This window comes from Sceloporus undulatus, chromosome 5 (genome assembly GCF_019175285.1).
Source record: "Sceloporus undulatus isolate JIND9_A2432 ecotype Alabama chromosome 5, SceUnd_v1.1, whole genome shotgun sequence".
Lineage (NCBI taxonomy): Eukaryota > Metazoa > Chordata > Lepidosauria > Squamata > Phrynosomatidae > Sceloporus > Sceloporus undulatus.
Genome location: NC_056526.1, coordinates 97,079,191 through 97,101,121, shown reverse-complemented (window position 1 = coordinate 97,101,121; position 21,931 = coordinate 97,079,191). Strand labels below are relative to the sequence as shown.

The 21,931-nt window shown below is 43.3% G+C and overlaps 1 protein-coding gene across 2 annotated transcripts in view; it reads right to left on the bottom strand.

Moving 5' to 3' along the window:
- Positions 1-21,931, bottom strand: part of SLC2A9 (solute carrier family 2 member 9) — a 70,174-nt gene that overhangs the window by 32,147 nt on the left and 16,096 nt on the right. For both annotated transcript variants that reach the window (XM_042470063.1, XM_042470064.1), the window contains exon 3: positions 9,030-9,128. In XM_042470063.1, the coding sequence (XP_042325997.1) occupies positions 9,030-9,128 (99 nt within the window). The remainder of the gene's footprint in view (positions 1-9,029; positions 9,129-21,931) is intronic.

Below are 21,931 nucleotides of genomic sequence, written 5' to 3'. Positions count from 1 at the left end.
ACTTTTGCTCATTTCCTGCTGTTTAAAAAAATCCTCTCCGGGGCCTACAATGACACAGGAAAACCCATAACATGGTGAAAATGCCTCCATGTCCTCATAGAGAGCATTTGGAAGCATTTAAAAATGCTCTTGCACAAATAGTTACAGTGGAGGAATGTGGTCCTCCAACGTCATCTGGGGAGCTAATCATGTCCCCTAGCTTTCCATAGTTGCCCACCCCAGTTTATTCTGGTTTATCCAAAGCAATGAAGTGCAAGAGAAATCTCATGCAGACTCCTTTCTGAAAAGCTATTTCTTCCTATGGATAGGAAGCCCTATGACAGAGTAGCTTTATAGCAACAGAATAGCAAGTACATTTCTATACCACTTATCTATACTATTACTATTACCACTTATCTATACTAATATTATTACTATACTATTATCTACACTATACTATTACCGAGGGCAGGGAACCGTCTAACTAAAAAGATTGTATGTACAGCGCTGTGTAAATTTACAGCGCTTCATAAATAAAGGTTAATAATAATAATAATAATAATAATAATAATCAATGCACTTAAGCACTCCCTAAGCAGTTTACAATGTTTAAGCTAATTGCCCTCAACAAGCTGGGTACTCATTTTAGCAACCTCAGAAGGATGCAAGCCTGAGTCCAGCCTGAGCCCCTGGCTGATATTGAACTCGCAACCTTATAGTTTGTGAGTCAGTGGCTGCAGTACTGCCATTTAACCATTGCACCACCAGGGCTCTTATATGTCAGTAATGATGTGAAGGCACACAACAACAACAAATTCATTCCTATTAGGCAGGGGAAATGAACTGCTGCACTGGAGAACTTGTTTTTGGTATGGGCCAAACCTGTACTTCCAAGTCAACAGTGGGCCATACAGAATTGAAATACAGTAAGAGTTAATTCAAGGTAACAGAAATTAGGTGATTGTGGTGAGAGGCAGTGGCATAACAGGTTCTGTCCTGAACCCAATGTGCTTTTGTAGTAAGCCCCTCCAATTCCTCAATTGATCAGGAATTGCCAAATGAACACCAGTACATCAGATTTGGGGGACAATTTCACCATGTTTTCAGGAGTTGTGACCTGTTTTAAATCTGGGAATGGCTTTTTTGACTTTAGCTTTATTCCATGGTTGAAAGGAGAAGGCTACTGCTGGCCTTAAAACAGCAATATTGCTTCCCATGGCCTAGGAACATGAAGTGGCAATATTGCTTCCCATGGCCTAGGAACATGAAGGGCTTTTAGTTCAGGGGTTCAATGTAAGTGGGTGTCACTTTTCATGGGCCCATGGTGACGTCAATGTGAGCCCCCAACCAGCAACTTAACCTGTACAAAACCAGCAAAATCATGATGTCATATGGAAGGGTGCATGACCATCTGCGATCACACAAAGGGCTGGAGTAGTATCCCAAGAGTATCTGATTCATCTCCAGGACAGATCAGGAAATGGTCCTGCTGGGACGGAGCTAAAACATATTGATATCATAAGTGATCCTGGTATCAGTTACCAAACAAGAGAAGAAGTCCAAGATGTGAGATGCAAGAGCGACCCCTTTCTCTACAGAAAGACAGAATGATGAACATAGCCACTGTGGAAGAACTAAAGGAGACTATGTGGAAGAAGGCTGCATGAAATTATCTGCAGCTGTTTTGTGTTGCCAGGGTGGGAGTAGAGCCTGGGCTGCTGCCCTTGGCCATTGGCCAGTGTCTTCTTCCCAGATGACTGTGTAGACTCAAGGACCTGTCAGCACTGATAGGAGTTTGCAGCTAATGGGATTTGAGCGGCTGCTTGAGCTTCGTTGACTGCGCCACCCGGCTGGTTTAGCCAATGAAATTTGGGCCCCTGCTTGAGCCCCGTTGACTGCTCTGTCTTTCAGAGTAAACTGCTGTAATCTTCACTCTGGTCAGGCAGAGAGATATTATTTTTTGCAACCCCAGCCAGCCAGGGTCAGTTTCTCAGAAGCTCCAGCCAACCACCTGCATCCTGCACTGTTCAATGGTGGCATTGTTTTGGCTGTGCTATACGGAGTAGGCTGATAATTGCTCTATGTCTATATCATGTTTTGTTACAACTATGTGGGTGGTGCATGGGTTTGGGATCTGGGAATACTTGCAGGACCCTAGAAAGGGGCCAGGCTGGGAGTAGGGTGGAAATAGCTTGCCTAAGTAAAGCCAATATATTTCTGTCAACCCCACCCTCCCCGGAAAGGTAAGAGTTTCTCATTGGGTATGTGCTCCAGTCCAGGTGAGTCCCCACTGCTCCAATTCTGTTTTTTGGCAGAAGCTGGAAGCTAGTCTCATTGGGCAACAGGTGGGTTAGCCGATGCCTGGAACTGTTCGTAACTCAACTGCAGCTGTACTCAATAAATAATTTTGGCCTTTTTTTATTACAACCATACATAATAACCATACATAGAAATGGGAAATATAATGGCATCTGTTGTCTGTTTTGTTGGCAGAGCAGAACTTGCCCCTGGTCACCCAAGAAAAGAGAATGAAGATATAGTTTAATTGGCCACAACTGAGCCATCTCTGGAAGAACTAGGTAATGACGTCTATTGGAAGAAGCCACCCTTTGAGGTGTGTTGCCCAAATCAGTGGATTAGGTACAAACCTGCTTGCTATCATTTTTATTTGTACTGTGCCACCAGCAAAACTGATGGCTTTTAAATGGATGTTTCTTATATCTATTTTAATAAATAAAAACAGATCATTGCTCACGTAGGTGGGAAAACATTAATTTAGCAGCAAAATAGGCATTGTACTGTGGAATAGGGATAGAAAGAAAATAAGTATGCACCTATTCAATAAAGGTTATACCTCTCTGTGTGCAGATGACAGACATTTTCCTAGTTTCTAATAATTGCTGTGAGATTGTATTTTCCTGCATCCTTTAAGGAAAGACACTTAAAATAATCTTTGTTTTAAACTATAATTGGATCAGTGGAAAGCTACAAAAGGTGAGATGGCAACTTCATATTGCTTCCCTCTCTGATGTATGAAAAATACACCAAGTTGTCTTTACAGGGAACAGAGCTTTCAAATAACACTCTCAAAGTGACATTGTTAATGGTCAGATGTTACATTTATTTGAGCAATGAAGGATAACATCATTACTTTTAGATGACTTAACAAAAACAAGGCAAATATTAATTTTTTTTAATACAACAAGTCATTCAAACAATTCATTTAGCAAGTGTAATGTTAGCTTTAATAAATCTTACTTTGGAGGGGGGGGTTGCGACTATTTTGGGCCATTTTTAGCCAGGTGTGTAAAAATAATGTTGATAAATATATTCTAATAACCATACATAGAAATGGGAAATATGATGGCATGCACGAGCCTAACTTTAGTATTCGATTATATATTTTTACACTTCAGGTTCTTATGTAGCTCCTTCACAGCTGCCCTACCAAATCCTAGTCTTCTAATTTCTTGTCTGCGGTCACCATTCTGATTAATGATTTGCAGTATAGTTAATCTGTAGTATTATGTGTTTGTATGTATGTTTTAACTTTGTTCTTTCTTAAGTTATAGGATGAAATCACTCCCAGTGTGGTTCCAGCCTCCAGCTGTTACCAAACCATCTGAGACTGGGAGGGGGGTGATAATGGAATTTCCCATTACCTGGCAACACAGCTGAGGGATATGGTCTCCTTTCCAGGTAACCAAAGAGTTATTGAAGTGATGATGTTAAATTGCATTTATTGGGGTCAGCGTCACAGAGACCCTGAGAGACAATTTATTACCAAGTTTCGATTTATATAAAATTTTGGGTACATGTGGTCTGTGCTATGATCCCTGACTGACCTTATAGGAGACCCGCCATTAACCCAAGAGTGGAGAGACCATGTAGGCAGCTCACCTGACACAGGCAGAGCCCCTAGAAAGAGCTGGAATTGGGAATTTCCATAGGAAGTTTGGGAGTCGCCAAACCAGATTCGCCTCTGCTAGCCCAAGTAAGACAATAGCCTTAACGGCTCAGCAATCAAGTCGGCTGCCCCTCTGAATTGTGTCCGGACCCAATGCATTGTGCAAACACATTGCCTGCTATCAGATTAACAAAGCCCAGGCAATCCACGCCTTTGTCTAGCAAGTCCTCATAGCCTCGGGATACGTTTCCCCCTATATAAACCCCTGGTTTTCAGACCCTGTCCGAGCTTAAGTCTTACAGATATCAAACATGCATTAGTTCTGTTTTCACACCTCTCAAAGAGCAAAACAGCATGCTTGCATGTTCCGTCTGTCCTAAAGGAGAGTGCGTTAAGTCATCTCTGAATAAAATGTACTGCCAATGACTACTGAATAGATCGTTGAACCATGTAATGGATTTAAGCAATGAACGAAGTGCAAGTAATGGGGTCAAAGGTGTGAGATAAATACAAATCCACTGTGACTAATTTCAGCATTCCAGCTGAATAACAATAAACTACAACCAGAAGTAGCTACCAACCATACTTCAGTAAAAGATGTATCCTAAGCTTTAATTATGATGACAAACGCTGTACTAATTGATTTTTACCTGAAAAGTGCTTGTCTATTTCCAGTTATCACAGTATACCACTATTATGCTGCAATCTATAATTTATTGCTTTTGGGATTGTCCAAATTTTCATTCAAGTATTCCACGTTGACACATGTTTTTTCCAATGCAGAATCAAATGTGGTTGCCCACTGATTAAAGATCATAACTGCTTGGATTTAGGTTGGCAGATGGACCTGTGATTTTGACTTGGTTGAAAGATGACAGACTTCTGTTGTTGGAGGAGAGAGGGACTTGAGGTTCTTTGGTAAGTAGGTGTGGATTCCTGGTGTCTTGGTTTGAACCGTCAGGGTGGCTTCTGGAAACCGAACTTCTAAGCAGCTGCATATGTTCCAAGTGCTCATCAGTGGTGGTATGAAACAGACCAGTCTCATCAAATGGTATGTCTTCTATTATATTCTGGGCCTGTTGCGATCATTCTGAAGAGCGGAGCCATGCATAATTTCCAGGGGCCAACAGTTCCAGCTATTGCTTTATCTATGCAATCTGCTAAATGGCATGTGGTGGTTATTGGTTTGGAAGCTAGGGTACGGGCTTTAGTAGGGATGGCCACAGATACTCTCTTGTTCTCATTGGAAAGATGTTGGAAGAAGGGGGAGATTTTGTCCCAGGGAAATTGGTGGTATGCCCCCATGCAGGCAGAATAGATCACTATGGAGAAAACAAGGGACAAATGTGAGTAGAACTTATGCTGGCTGTGTGCCGTAATAATAAATCTGAATATTTGAGTAGAACTTGCAGCCAATGGCATCTAATGTTTTGCTCCCTTTATCAGACAGCATAGAGTAGAAGCACTGACCAGAGGTGGCTTGTGCTGCATCTACAATGATAAAGTTTGGTTTGGGGTGGTGAGTGAGGCACTGGCATTCTGTGTCCACCAAGTGGTAAAGAGAGTCTATCTTTTTTAAAGTGGAAGGGATTGAGGAAGAGGTCTTATGCACTACAGTGGTACCTCGGGATACGAAATGCGCGGGTTACGAAATTTCCGGGATACGAAAAAGTTGGATTGGCAAAAACTGTTTCGGGTTACGAAATATTTTTCGGGTTACGAAATTCATTTCGGTGCGAAATTCAAATGCTATAGGCTTCCAGCGCTAACGGAAAGCTATTTCGGGTTACGAAATTTTCGCGTTACGAAGGGAATGGCGGAACGAATTAATTTCGTAACCCGGCACCACTGTACTTGAAGCAGATAGCGAAGGAGTGGAAGAGAGAGAGGCTGGCAATGAGGCTTCCCTTAAAATTCTTCGATATATCATGTCCTGGACCTGTGGTTCTGAGTTTTGGACCTGCAGGTTGAGGGATCAAGCCAATTGAAGGAATTGGTCCACAGAGAAGCAGATGTCATTAGGAGGAGAGTCAGAGTCAGATTATCTGGGAATGGAGTTGGCCGAGATTTCAACTGGTTGAGCTTCACGGTTAGAGCCTGTGCAACGATCAGAGACTGGTAAGCAGCATGGGACCATCTGGCGTCAGTGGTCCAGAACGTCAAGCAGTTGAGGTCAATATTGAGTGACCGTAGCAGTAGTTGATGTCAGCGACTGGACTGTACTGATTGTATGGGTCTGTCCACAGGATGGGATGTAGAAGTGGAGGCAGTTTTCAGCTGACAAACAGCTACATGGACTTGGAGACTATTGCTCCCAAAGTTGTGCTTTTGATGGGAAGTACAGTTACAGCAGATCTGAGGTGTGAAAATCTAACAATGAGAGCCACCGTTCAAGTTGTGAGCTTTGCCAATTCAAAGAAGGCACTTGGAGTGCCCATCCTTTTCTGTTTTTTTTTTCCTGGCAAGAGGAACATTGGTTGAAGGAATCTGAGGAGAACAGTCCAAGTAAAATGAAGGGGACACAATGGAAAACACCATTTTCAGAGGAGGAAAAATGCTAGGGTAATCGTAGTAAACAGCCTGGGTCAAAACCAAAAGTAAAAGGATAAAGCTTTAGAGAGGCTCTTCATCAATTCTAATGCCTTGACGGACAAAAAAAATGCTGAAGTTTGGATGCCAGGGCACTCTACATACTGGGGAAAAGGGGTGGGTCTACCGCCAAAACACCAACTCTACAGCTTAGAAACATTGGAATTAGAAATACAGGCTCAGAAGTCCTATTTTGCTTGAGTCACAGAGACCATGAGGAAAACATTTTATTACCTGTTTTTAAAAAACTGTTCTTTGTCACCATGTGGCCAAAAATGGGAGTGGCCCTTGCCTGTACTGAGATCCCATCAGACCATCTTAAATGAAACAAAATATAGGCCTTTGATAGCCACACTCCCAATATCCATGAGAGTATGACTGATTCCTCCCATTGCATGCTCACTCCACCTCAAGAGACAAAGGGGCAAAGCAGATAGCAGTTAAAGATTGGCCTCAGCAACCACACAACCTGCACCTAAAGCATGCAGTCCCAAGCCACGCAAGCCAAGATTCTATTCAAACCAACTCCTTTTTAATCTGGTCCTTTGGACTGGAGCATGGCCTCAGATATAAATGCCATGGCTGTGTGTTTTGGATCTTTGGCTGCATCAGCACTGCAGAAATAATACATTATGACACCACTTTAACTGCCGTGGCTTAATGCTATGGAATTCTGGGTAGATTTGTGAGACATTTAGCCTTCTCTGTTAGAGAGCTCTGATGCCACAACATTGAGCCATGGCAGTCAAAGTGGTGTCAAATTGGATTTATTTCTGCAGTGTGGATGGGTACCTAAGGTGGGTATATATGACATGGCTTTCTCTGTAGCAGAATCTCAACTGCGGAACTCTCTCCTAAGGGATATCAGGCTGGGTTCATCACTTTTGAGTGTGGGTAGCTAAGACTGTACTTTTACATGGACTTTAGTCATACAACCAGAGATGGCTAATTTGTCTGTTTTAACCCTCTCTGGTTTTTAAACTATTTGAAAGAAGTTGTTTTACTTGGTTTTAAATGTTTCCATTTGTGTATTTTGCATTTTAAAGCCTGTGTGGTGTAGTGATTTGAGAACTGAACTACAACTCTGAAGATCAAGCATGTAGAGAGATCTTGTAGCACCTCTGAGACTAACTGAAAGAAAGAAGTTGGCACATGAGCTTTCATAGATCAACTTCTTTCTTTCAGTTAGTCTCAAAGGTGCTACAAGATCTCTCTACATACAGACTAACATGGCTATATCTTTGAAATCTACCTCTGAAGATCAAGGTTCAATTTCCTGCTTGACTATGGAAACCCACTGGATGACCTTGGGAAAGTCACACACTTTCAGTCCCAGAAAACCCCATGATAGGTTCACCATGGAGTCACATAAATCAGAAATGACTTGAAGGCATGCAACAACAACATTTTAAATGTTTCTGTTTGTTGTACATCACTTCAGGGTATTTTATGTGGCTAGAGGTGATAAATATCTTTTTCTAAAAAATACGTGCAAACTATTGCCCTCTGCACTTACTGTTGCTGCATTACTCCCTCTTTCGGTTTGTGATGACAGGACTGAGATGTTCTCTGGGTCTAGGCACAGCTTGGAAAATTACTTTTGGGAGCACAGTTTAACTCACAGAATCTCCCTAGCTCCCTTTCCAGTCACCAAAAAGCACAAGTAACAATGCCTTTGGGTGACTGGTTGCAGCCACTGGCAGCCTATCCTTCATTCACTGAATTCAGTTGGTTAAGCAAGTAGTGATCGCCACTAAGAGCTGTTACCAGTGAGATGGGAGAGGCAAGGAGACTGCCACTCCTTGACACCACTGATTGCTTGCAGGGACGTAGCTAGGATTTTAGGAAGGGGGGGGGTCCAGACTAAGTGCCACCATTATAATGTGGCTTGAGTGCGGCGGCACAGCAGCACACACCATTCATTTTTCTAATGGAAGGGTGGGGGTCCTGACCCCCAGAACCCCTGCCCCTTGGCTAAGTCCCTGTTGCTTGCCTATTCAAGTGTTTCCTAGTGGTCAGACCTCAACAGGTGAACAAACAGAAATCAGAGGGCTCTTGCTCTCAGCCACTAAAATCCGGAAAACAAACTCTGTTATTTGACTACAGTAGGTTTAGTTTTCTCTGTCTCTGCTCTCTCTCGTCTCTCTCTCTTCTCTCTCACACACACACACAGAGTGTCATGTGGATCAGCATCAGAGATAAATAACCCCCATGTAGTTCCTTGTGCCTATGAAGGGAGCATTAAAGGAACACATGGGATATCAAAACTGTTATTTCCTCTTCTGTTACTACTAAATGCTTACAGCTATCATTGTTCTCTAGAATTGACAGATTTATGCTCACTTTGCCTTCTACTGGATTTTATTTTTAAATTGCACAAATTTGAAATGCACAGACTTCTAAAACTTCTGCAACATGACATGTACTTTTAGATACAGGTATTTGATTTGGAGTAGAGCAAGCAAGGAAAAAGTAATCATAAATATAACAATAAAGCTTCAACTGAATTGACCCAAAGTGGATGATGTACTTTTAAAAACATTTATTCACTCACCACTGCTGGAGCATTCACTACAGAAAGATTGTAACCATACAGGAAGGATGATCCAAAGGCTCCAGCTACAGAAGCAACAATAAGACTAGCAGAGCAGTCCTGAAATGAAAAGAAAAAAAAGTACTTTTAAATGTTTTATCTTTTGGCTATTGCTTGCAAAGATATAGACTGGAAAAATACCCTATCAAATTTATTGTTAAAAATTATTATTGCAGGTAATTTATTAGCTACAGAATCGAAAACTTAAAACTATTCCAGTTTATTGAAATACTTAAAGGGGCTTGTCTGTTGTAAGGCACTGAGGGCCTAACAGGCAGGCCAAAATAAAGCTGCTTCTGGTCACTTTGGAGATACAAGGGCGCGTTACAGACTGCCCAAAACGGGTGGTCTTGCGCCGCTGCTGGTTGCTCCGCAAGGGAGCCACAGCAGCCAAACCGCGCAGCTCCCTCGCGGAGCAAAAACAAGCCCCAAATGGCACTTTTTCTTGCGCCCCGGATGGGACGCCGTGAGGCGCTAATCGCGCACTTGCAGTGTCATATCTGGGGCACGTAAAAATGGCAGCGCCCGTGTGTATAGGGCACTGCCATTTTTACACCCCCATCACATGCTAGGGGTGAGGCCGGTGTGGATGCTAGGTCCTTAGTCTAGCCCTAGCATGTGATGGGGGTGGCGCAAAGGCCCGTTTGTAACGAGCCAGTATGTTGTTTAAGGGCCTTAACAGACAGGCCAAAATAAAGCTGCTTCAGGTCACTTTGGAGTATGCGATTTAAATACTGCATGCATCCTAAGAGGCTGGAAGCTGGGCCAAAGCCACGCTCCAGTCCTAAAGACTTCTGGCAGCTTCTGGCCACTTGAGATTTGTGTGTCATTTAAACAGCATACCTCCAAAGTGACCCGAAGCAGCTGTCTGTTCAGGCCCTCAATGACACATGCGTCCTAAGAGGCTAAAAGCCGCACCAAAGCCATGCTCCAGTCCTAAGAACTGGAGCACAGCTTTGGTGCTGCTTCTGGCATCCTAAGATGTCTGTGTCATGTAAAAAACATACCTCCAAAGTGATCCAAAGCAGTTTTATTTTGGCCACTGCTTCCAAATAACCACATAGGGTTTTTGTGCAGTATTGTTGTTTTATTGAAAGGGGTTTTTTTTGGCTTATGCAAGATACCTGCACAGAAAAAATGCATAGTTTTCTGCACATAAAAAAGCAACAGCAATCTGGCTTCTTTTTGCTCTGATTTTTAGCCCTAGAGCATGGCTTCACAATCAATTTCCTCCTGCTTTGGAGGCATGCTTCATATAAATGCAACACCTTCAAAGCAGCTTAAAGCCGCTTTATTTTGCTCATCTGTTTCACTCCAAAATTTTAATGAGACCTATTCCAGCCACTCTGAAGGCGGGGCATTTTATATGAAGCACATCTCCAAAGCAGGTGGAAATCAATATGAAGCCACACTCTGGGCTTAAAAGTCAGAGCAAAAAGAAGCTGGGCTTAGCAGGCAAAATGAATCCTATTAGAGAAGAAAAAGTACTACAAGGAATAAAAATAAAGGTCACTTTAAAGTGAGAGCATTTGCAGGCAACGCCGTGATTATGTTCCAAAATCCTGTGGGCAGTAGAGAGTTTAATAAACCGAAGCTATCACTGTTAGGAAGTATATCGGTCATAAATGTGAACATTCTACCAAAAATGCTTTGTTATTGTTGTTCCAAACAATTCTACTTTTTAAATAAGTGATCTGCCACTTAAACAATGGCAAAGAAACATCTCACAATTGATTTGGCAAGGGAAGAAACTGAAAATCAGATTTAAAATATTACAAGATGAATGCCGATAGCAGGTCGTAGACTTCCTGTTTTGAACTTATATTTTTGTGCTTGTGGTTTAGTGTGGATGAAGGCTTGAATAACATAAGAAAACAAAACACTTTCACAGTTAGAAGGTTCTTACTTAAGATTTGGATGCCATACCTTTTATGATAAACTTAAAGTAAATGTGGACTCAACAACCATTTTGTTACAAGACCATCATTGGACTAAATACAGACCTAGCATTTGTTCTAGGTTACCGGAACCATATGAGATGGTTTAAGAAAAACCAAAGCTACCACAGAATCTTAGGAGGAAAAGATGTTTTCATTTTTCATTCTGTATATGGGCCTAGAGTTTGGTTCCCAGCTCAGCCATGAAATCCATTGGCTGCCCTTGGGCAGGTCACATACTCTCAGCCTCAGGGGAAGGCAATGGCAAACCTCCTCTGAACAAATCTTGCCAAGAAAACCCCATGATAGGGTTGCCATAAGCCGGAAATGATTTGAAGGCACACAACAACAACAATGCAGTGATACATCAAAACAAGAAAACTTTCAAAAGTGTCTTCTGAATTATATATTCATTGCAAATTGAAAAATCAACAAAAGCTTTAGTTAATTAGTCAACCAATGCACTTTCTGTGAATATTATTTTACAAGGAACATTCCAAATCTGGATGTTCTCTAAAGCTATTTTAAATTATGTAAGAAAAAAACAAACCCTTTAAGTATCCAAGAGATGGATCAAAATGCAAGAATTCCTTCTCTAATCTCCACTCTGGAATGCAACAAATCAGCTTTAAGCACCTTGTCACTGTTTCTTGGTAGCTGACTGCTGTAGGCAGAACTATTGCCATGGTAAGGGCTCTCATTTGACAACAGTCAGAGGAGGGCAAAGAGTTCAAAAATTGCTAGCATATATGATTGCTGTAATCACAAATTCAAAGTATGATATCTCCTAAGGCTAAAGTCCACAGGGTAGACAGTGAAACCTCTCGCTGTACAACTAGCTAAGTACTTCACAAAAAGTGGGGTATACACACAAATTAATAGAAGGTTGATTATTATTATTATCTCTGTATTGCAGATGGGCATGAGGGTGAGGGGGAAGAAACCTTTGTATTTTCACGGCACAGAAGAAACCTGCAGAACTCCCTAGTTCAGTTAGTAGTGTCTGAGGCATTAGTAGTGGAGCGATTAACCTAAAATTGTATATGTTGGGTTAAGATCCTTTAACTGTTTCACATAATGTAAACATACACCCGCACAGTTGTGCTAGATTCCATAGCTGCCTAACTGGCTGTACAAACGGCACCATGGCTTTGACCTCATCTGTGACAAAACAGATGATTAACTTTCCAACCACCAAATCCAAAGTGTGAGAGAAGGGGCTTTGTGTGTGCTTGTGAAATGAGGGGTCAAACTCTGGGAATATGCCAGCAGCTACTGTTATGCTGCTCCAGTGCCCTAACAGGATTTTGGCCAGTAACTTAACAACTCTCATAATAACCTTGTGAAGCCCGTATATAAACCAGGCCCATGGGCAGAAATAATGTAACAAAGGGACCTCTACATTTTTCCCATGGAGGTGAGATAAATCAGCAGGGACTAACAAAATGTAAAGAGACTCACTTATCTGAAGTATACATAAAACAAAGTATCATTTTCTGAAATGACTTTAGTGCTGCTAATCAGTTACCCTCATTTCTTTGTATTAATTGTCCAGAATGTTGCAGGATAGTAACAGGATAACTTCTTATCAGCCACACAGGTAACATATAAGCTCATCGCACAGGCTCTGGAATGGGCCTGCCACGTTACAAAAGGGGGCATGATGGGAACAGGAGGCGGCATAGACTGCATCTTACCGCACAGGAGAATGCCACCGCTCCCGCCTGAAGTTCCATTGCATTCCACATCCATCCCAGAGGGGGTGAATTTTGAGAACCCTCTGGGACGGATGTGGGATGCAATGGGAACATCCGGTGGCGGCATTCTCCTATGCGGTAAGATGTGTTATTCACCCCATCTGGTTTCCATCCCACTCCCTTTTGTCATGCCCCTGGGGGCTGTGCAATAAACTCCATACACATACAGGCTGCAAAGCTTTCCCACTATCACTGAGCTCAGGGCTCATGCAAAATGAGACCTGGAACATCTCCAAGGCTCTCACTGCAATGTGGCATTGTATGGAGAGTGAGCACTGAGTTCTAGAAAAATTGGCTTGCATACCTACCTAGAAAGTTTACTAGTCATACAGATTAGGTGCCAAAATCCAAAATATTCAAATAAATAAATAAATAAATAAATAAATAAATAAATAAATAAATATCTTTTTCACTGGTGGCTGAGATAGTGACACCTGTTCAGTGTATACAAACTTGGTTTCTTACACAAAATTATTAAAAAATAATATACAGTGGATCCTTGTTATATGCTGGGGTTTGGTTCCAAGATCCCCTGTGGATAACAAAATCCATGTATGCTCAAGTTCCATTAAATATAATGACATAGCAAAATGGTGTCCCTTATAAAAAATGGAAAATCAAGGTTTGATATTTGAAATTTATACTTTTTCTGAACATTTTCAAACCATATATGCTTGAATCAGTGTATAAAAAAATCTCTGTATAAGAAGGGCCCACTGTAAAATTACTTTTAGGCTATGTGTAAGGTATACAGCGGGCCCTCCCACGTATGCTCGCAACCCATTGGAAACAATGGAGGGCGTGCTTGCAGCTCGGGGTGGCACGTGTGCCACAGGTGCATGTGCCTTTGTTTTAATGGCAGTGTGGTTTCCATGTAAGCTGGAAGTCAAAGATAGTGCACCTGCGTATGGCGCGGTCACACTGTATATGAAATATAAACAAATGTTGTGTTTGGACTTGGGTCACATTTCCAAAATCTCTTATTATGTATTTAAATGCAAATACATGTATTCAAAAATCCTGAACACCTCCGGTCCCAAACATTTTGGATAAGGGAGACTCAACTGGTACAAGATTTGAGCCAAGGACTAGCTAGCTCTCACGCTTAGCAACTCTCAAAGTTGCAACATTTCTTTGTGTGATTTCAGGTATTATTCTAGTTATCTATTATTCTACAATTCATTGATTGTGTGGTTATCAGTGAACCAACACTGTGTCATCGGTACATGTGGTGCTTCGGTGAAACAAATAAACCTCAACCTGGATGCCCTGAAGTTGTTGTTTGTCATTGTGTGCCTTCAAGTAGTTTCTGACTTGTGGTGACCCTAAGGCGGACCTATCATGGGGTTTTCTTGGCAAGTTTCTTCTGAGTGGGTTTGCCATTGTGATCCTCTGAGGCTGAGAGTGTGTGACTTGCCCAAGGTCACCCAGGGGGTTTCATGGCTGAGCGGGAATCAAACCCGGTGTCCACAGTCATAGTCCAACACTCAAACCACTAGATGTGAAAAACAAGTAGCAGGAATGTGAGATGGCTAGAGATAGATGGAGATGTGGGAAAGTATCTGAAAGACTTTGTAATGCTTTCGTCAGGAGTGGGAATGGATTTGGGCTCAGCCTCCAGCATAGAAACCAAGACGGCAAACAACGGATTAATGCGATTAACTGCCATTCACATGTACCTCTTTAGCTTTGGACGAAAACCAAAGCTAAAGACTTCCGGGAGAATAAGATAATACACAGCTGGTATGAATAGTGAGAGGAAAGAGCAGAAAGCCCTGCCTACTTGTCGAACCTATACTTTGTCTCTTGTTCCTTTCTGCGATGGCTAATAATAACCCCCGGCTCATTTCTCTTTCGTTCTTCCACTCGTTGGCCAATCTTTTCTGTGGAGGCAGTATTTTTAGCCCTGCAGCCCAACAGCTGTTGCCCAAAACTCTCTCAGAGGGGAAGGAGGCCACTCTCTGCAAAGGGCTGGCGGAGGAGAGCCACACTGCCTTGTCTTTCTAGTTGGAGGGAAAACAAAGACCGTGACCATGGCTCCTTTGCGCTCCAGCACCACCTGCCCAGAATTTCCCTAAACTATTATTGGCGTGTGTGTGAGAGAGAGAGAATTGAATAAATGAACCCAGCATAAAACTTTGCCCAGCCAAGTGTTTGACTATAGGGAAATCTGAAGGGACTGGTATGGCTGGTTTCTCTGGAAGAGGCGCCTCAGGGCTCAAGAATTCAATTACTCCTTTTTATTAGGCTCTAAACCTAAAGGAAAAGAGATTCTAAACCAGTGGTTCTTAATGTTTCTAATGCCACGACCCTTTAATATAGCTCTTCATGTTGTGGTGACCCCACAACCATAAAATTATCTTCGTTACTACTTCATAACTGTAATGTTGCGATGTGTTTTTCCGATGGTCTTAGGCGATCCCTGTGAAAGGGGTTGCGACCCACAGGTGGACAACTGCTGTTCTAAACAACAACAACAACAACAACAACAACAACTGACTCCTAAGAGAATTCCCCATTGAATTATGACTTCAGGTACAGGTCATCTTGTGCCACCAAAAGAAAATGTGAAGGCCCTTGAGCAGGTGCAAAACACACTTTGCGGTTGTGCGCCTTCGAGTCCTTTCTGACTTATGAGGACCCTAAAGTGAGATGATCACTGGGTTTCTTTGGCCAGATTGGTTCAGAGGAAGAGTGTGCCATTGCCACCGCCATCCCCTGAGGCTGAGAGAGTGTGACTTGCCCAATGTCTGAGCAGGGATTCAAACCCTGCTCTCCAGAGTCTCTCGCCCAAAGGCTGAAACCAACCAGGCCAGGCAGCGGGGCTCTATGAGACCACAGCTATGAGAATAATAAATACACACTAAAGTACTCCCTAGTTAATTTTCCTCGTGCATTTAAAAAAAATTAAAACAGTTGTAGGTTTTATGTATTTATTTACTAATTCGGGTCTAAAACACACTGCGGAAACAATCCAGTTTGAGACTGCTGTAACTGCCCTGGCTTAATGCTAGGGAATCCTGGGAGCTGTAGTTCTGTGAGACATATGGCCTCCTCTGTCAGAAAGCTCACAATGAACCACAATTCCCAGGATTCCCTGGCACTGAACCAGGGCAGTTAAAGGGGTCTCAAAGTGGATTATTTCTACAGTGTGTTTCAGTTATGATTGGTCCAAGACACACTGCAGAAAGAGTCCAGTTGGAGACCGCTTTAAACTGCCCTGGTTCAGTGCTGGGGAATTCTGGGAACTGTAGTTGATTGTGGCAACACCAGAGCTCTCTGACAGAGAAGGCTCAATGTCTCTCTCACAAAACACTCCAGTGCCCAGCATTCCCTAGCATTGAGCCAGGGGCAGTTAAAGCGGTCTCAAACTGGATTATTTCTGCAGTGTGTTTTGGAGCATCATCTTAGAGTCTCTTTTTCCTTTAGCTTGAAGGGAAAAGATTGTCCTAGAAACTCGCTTTTCAGAACCACGTGGAGGACTGCGTCTGCACTGCAGCACTGTTTCGGTTTGAGACCGCTTTGGCTGCCAGGGCTCCAGGCTATGGAATTTTGGGATTTGTAGTTTGTGGCGGCACCCAAATCCCAAAATCCCATAGCCTGGAGCCCTGGCAGCCAAAGCGGTGTTAAAACGGAACAATTCTGCAGTGCGGACGCATCGTGGAGAGGAAGCCCGCGGCCAAGGTTTGGCGGCTACTTACGCCTCTTGCTTTTTTGCTCTCGCCTTGAATCAAAGGGACCAGGTTGGCCATTTTGGGAGGCTCTGGGTGCCAAGGACATGGGCTCCTCTCTACCTGCCTGGGCTCCTGCTGCTGCCAGGCGGGGCATCTGATGAGTTGCAATAAAGGTGGAGCTCCAAGGAAGCCAGGGAGGGGAAAAAGAGCCAAGGGAGACCAATGGATGAGCTGCCTCGGGCGATCAGAGGCGAAACCGGAGTCAAACCGGATCCTAGAGTGGAGGGCAGGCTTTGTTTTTTGGAAGCAGCAACTCTTCTCTCCTGCAGAGTTTGGGCCCCGGCTCTGAAAGGCTGCGTTTGTTCTGCAGCACATGGGCTCCTTATGTAACTCAAGGGAAGGCTGGTGAAGGAGGCAGCGGATGGGTAAAAGGAAACCTAGCGATAGATAGCAATAGCAAGTACATTCCTATGCTGCTTATCAGTGCACTTAAGCCCTCCCTAAGCCAGTCATGTTGTCCAAAGCCCTCCAGTCGCTTGGGACTTCAGCTCCCAGCATCCCAGACCATTGGCCAAGGTGGCTGAGGCTTCTGGGACCTGAAGTCCAAAACACCTGGAGGAGGGCCAGAGTTTGGACATCACTGTCCTAAGCGGTTTGCAAAGTGGAAGCTAGCTGCCCCCCCCCCCCCCAACAAGCTGGGTACTCATTTAGCAACCTATGAGTCGACCCTGAGCCCCTGGCTGGGATTGAACCCACAACCTGGTGCTTTAAGTGGCTGCACTACAGGAGGAGGAGGAGGAGGAGGCTGCCTGCAAAAGATATCCTCCCCATCATGACATCTCTTCACTAAGGACTGGAACAACATGCAGGCACTTGGCTGACACCACCAACTGTGCATTTTTTTCCTCCTGTGCAGTTTGTAACATCTTGCCTGATGAAGAAGCCCACAGAGCTTTGAAAACTTGCAACAAGTATATTGTGCATTTCAGTTGGCCAGTAAAGGTATCACTGATGGATTTGGAAACCATGTTCTATGAGGAACAACTTAGAGAGCTGAGTATGTTTAGACTGGATAAGAGAAGGTTAAGAGGTGACATGATAGCCCTGTTTAAATATTTGAAGGGATGTCATATTGAGGAGGGAGCAAGCTTGTTTTCTGCTGCTCCAGAGAACAGGACCCAATGGAGCAATGGATGCAAGCTGCAGGAAAAGAGATTCCACCTCAACATTAGGAGGAACTTCCTGACAGTAAGGGCAGTGGAACACACCGAAGAGTGGTGGAGTCTCCTTCCTGGGAAGTCTTTAAACAGAGGCTTGATGGCCATCTGTCAGGGATGCTTTGATTGAGAGTTCCTGCATGGCAGAGAGTTGGACTGGATGGCCGTTGTGGTCTCTTCCAACTATGGTTCTATGATTTTTGTTTGTGTCTGTGAAATGTCCAACACAGCTACCCTTGCATGGCTGCAGTACAGGCATTTAACCATTGTGCCACCTTTGTGTGTGTGTGTGTGTTGGGTGCCTTCAAGTCATTTCTGACATATGGCAACCCTATCACCAGTGGCATCACTAGGGTTGGTGTCATAAAAACCCACTTTCTCATGCTCAGAGGAAGGCAAAGGCCAGTGACTAGGGGGATACAATCTGCACCAGGTGACACCCTAAGTGGGAGGTGACACCATTTCTCCTCAAACATCTGCCTTTTGGCAGAAAGGGCTGTGGCATTTGCCTGTGTCTCATTAAAATGCTGAAGAGATGGGGTGAGACTCAATGGGAGAAGAAAGGAAAGGCCCCAGCTTTTAAAAATATTTTTTAATTAATTTATTTTTTTAAATATTCTTTTAAATCTTTCTTTAAAAACAACATTTCCCCAAATTGTCACTTTAACCACATGAAACTATATATATGTAAATGCTTTTAGGCTGCCCATATGATATTGTAATTTAAAGCTATAATTTTAATTTTACTAGTTGTTTATGTCACAACTATTACCTTGATAATCAATGATATAAGGGAATTACTATTTATGAGTAACAATAGCAGAAAAAACATGTCTCAGGATTCTGTATGGTGTGGGATGGGAGAAGATCAATGAATGGGTCTGTGTGACACCAGGAGTTGCCATACTGGGTGACACCAACCCAAGTGACACCACTGGCAAACCCTCTGTGAACAAATCGTGACATTAAAACCCAATAATAGGTGTTCACCTTTGGGTCACCATAAATCAGAAACAATTTCAAGGCATACAACACACAAATCAACCATCTCAATTGATTACCTGACCACCTAATGGTAGGACTGGACCTGACTACAACTTCCACCAACCCGTCTGAGCTGTGGGTGGAGATTGTGGGAACTGTAGTCCAGAACACTTGAAGGGCACCAGATTAGGAATACAGTCCGTCCTTGCCTTACGTGGGGGATCCGTTCTGGATCCCGCCGCGTAAGGCGAATTCCGCCTATGCTTGAGCCCCATTGGAAACAATGGGGTTCGTGTGCGGCGGCGCGGTGACGCAGGAGCGCGCAGGGTGCAACGGGCGCGCGCGCCCATTCAATTGAATGGGACGTGCCGCCCCTTCCGCCCCACGCGCGCCCCGCAGCTTGAGCGCATATGCTCAAGGCCGCGTATGGTGCGGGCGCGCTGTATGATAGATTGGTGTTGAATGCTCTTTGTAAGCTACACTTGGTCAAGAAACAACCAAGCTCTGGTCTGGAATTGACCACGTGGACCATATTATCACAATGCACTGTTCAGACCCATTCTAGTCATCGTCATCGTCATTGTCATCATCATCATCATCATCTCAATATCCACATGTCATACTGCCAGCAAAGAGATATTAAAAGGACACCATGGACTAAGTCTTAGTCCAAATTTGGGTAGACCCAGTGAATCAATGGGAACTTGTGCAAGTATTGTTGTACCAAGTTCTTATTAATTCAGCGTGTCTGCTCTAGTTGGGACTAACAATTGGAGCCAGGCCCAGTCCTCCAGTGTTTCCTAACAGGAGAGGCCTTGTTCAAAGCTGGCTCGTATTGTCCATGTCAGTGGAGTGGTGAATCCACCCAATTTTGGTTCACAATTTTAAAGGAGCAGTCCAAGGTGATTTGTGAAACAGGGTTCAGCACCTTTAAAATTTCAATGGAAATGTAGAGTGGGTGTAGAGCCCACTGAGATTGGAGTGACCAGCTGTCACTGGCCCTGTGTTACATGTCTGTATTGAGGCACACGGAAGATATGCTCAGGTCCAGCACCTCCTCATCCATCCTTGGAGTACACTGAAGCAGTGGTGTCACTAAGGGGGTGCAGCCCATATTGGGTGGCACCCCAGAAGAGGGGTGAAACCTAGTCGGGTATTCCCCCCATGCCATCCTGTCCTCGTGAAGAGAGGACCAGGGCTACCCAAGGGAGGGCGAGCATGCTCTCTACCCCTGCCATCCTGTTATTCTCCTCATGAGATGGTTGGGGCGGCCCAAAGAGAGGCTGAGTGCACTGCCCCCCAAAGCCTCGATCTCCACACCAGGTGATATTGGGGGCAGAGACACCACTGGGCTGAAGCTGCAGAATCTGTTTCAGATTCTTCAGTAGCTAAGTTTGAACACTTACCTGCAAATGTGAGGGCTAAAAGTGGTGACGGGACACATGGATATACTGGACCCATCTATGATTCTATGTGTATACAGACTGGACCCATCTATGATTCTGTCTTTACAGTTCCCATCCACTTCATCTGGCCTGTTCAGCTGATAAATTTTAACAGTAAGATCTAAGGGGGCTTCTGTGTTGAAACAGGTGTGTGTGTGTGTGTGTAGAAGTCTCCCTGAAATCCAAAACCTGCCCTGTTAGAGTTCCTGACTGGACAGGGGTTTATAAGCATGATGGGCCTTTAAGACCTTTCCACAGAATACATGAAGGCCAGGTAGAGTGGGTTAGGGGACAAAACATGTATATGTATGCCCATGTGTTCTTTCCCCATTGGGGAGGGACTTCTGCATTAAGGCTAATCCCCTAAACTATATCTGTAGTTTAGGCGCATTCCCAATGCTTCCAAAACATTCCACAGCAGAACTATGAGGTTCTGTACCATTTCACCCTATTCACATCCATTAAATTGCTGCAGTTAAGAACACTGAAACAGCCCTGTTTTAATCTTCTGCTGGAATTAACTTGTACAGTGTACTCTGGACGCTGTTTCACTCAGGCATGTTGCTAAACTTTCTAGCTGGCTTTCCTGGATAAAACCCGATAGGAATTGTAAAATTTCTATTTGCCATATCACAGAGTGTATGATGCACTAAATTTCTGAAAGGAATAGTACTTAAACACTTCTATGACCTTGGGGGCAAACCAGTTTGACACACCCTTTAAGAGTTATATAACTGGCGGTGTTAAGACATGTGATACATGAAGAAATTCCCTGTCGTTTTAGCTTCCCATTCTAAGTTAGTAGCATATAAATGGCAATGAGTTCTCATAAACACCCTGAGTCTCTTCTAACTCTTTAACACTAACATTCATTTAAAATTGTACCAACAGCCGCACAATACTGTTATTAATCTCTTCAATGTCTATTTCTTTTAGAAGCTGATCTGAGAGCTTAATTTATGAGTTGACAATATGAGAATATCAGACGCAGCATCTATTTCCATTTTTTCCTCCTTGCCTCTTATGCAGGGTTGCAAATCACGATGCCCTCCAAATATTGTTGGACTGCAACTCCCAGCACTCCTTATCCTTGGCTGTTCCAGCTTGGGTTGCAGAGAACTGCAGTCCAACAGCGTTTGGAAGGTGGCATGATTTCCCTCCTGTCTTACATAAAGACGTATAATGAAAAGTTTGCCTCTGGGCTACATTCTTCATAGCAGAGGAAAAAAATAGATACAGTAATCTTTCATGTTCCATCTTGCACTGTTTGGGTTCCTTTTCTTGAGTTGAGTAGGTAAACTCACACTGACTAGGGAAAGGGAATAGAAGTTATGAAAATAATGAAGCATGGATACACAAGTGTTCATCCCCAAGTTAATTTTCTGCATGCATTTATTTTTATATATTTAAAATAGTTCTATATTTTATATATTTCTTTACGACTTGAGGCAATGTTTCCCGTTTACTTTACAACATTAAATAAAGTGAAATAAAACCATTTGAGGCAGCCACAACAATAAAAACAACAGTACAAATGGTAAACTACATTTAGTTAAAAGCTACCTGGAACAACTAGGTCATAAGACTTCTTGTAAAAGTGAAATTGTCAGTCAGGGAAGATAGGAAGAAAATCAACTCATCTGAGATGTGGTGCTGGGGAAGAATGCTGAGGATACTATGGACAGCCAAAAAGATGAACAAAGGAAACCTGAGTTCTCCCTGGAAGCCAAGCTGACTGAATTGAAGCTGTCGTACTTCATGAGAAGGCATGACTCAATAGAAAAGACAATGATGCTGGGGAAAGTGGAGGGAAGCAGAAAGAGAGGAAGACATGCCAGACGGATAGACT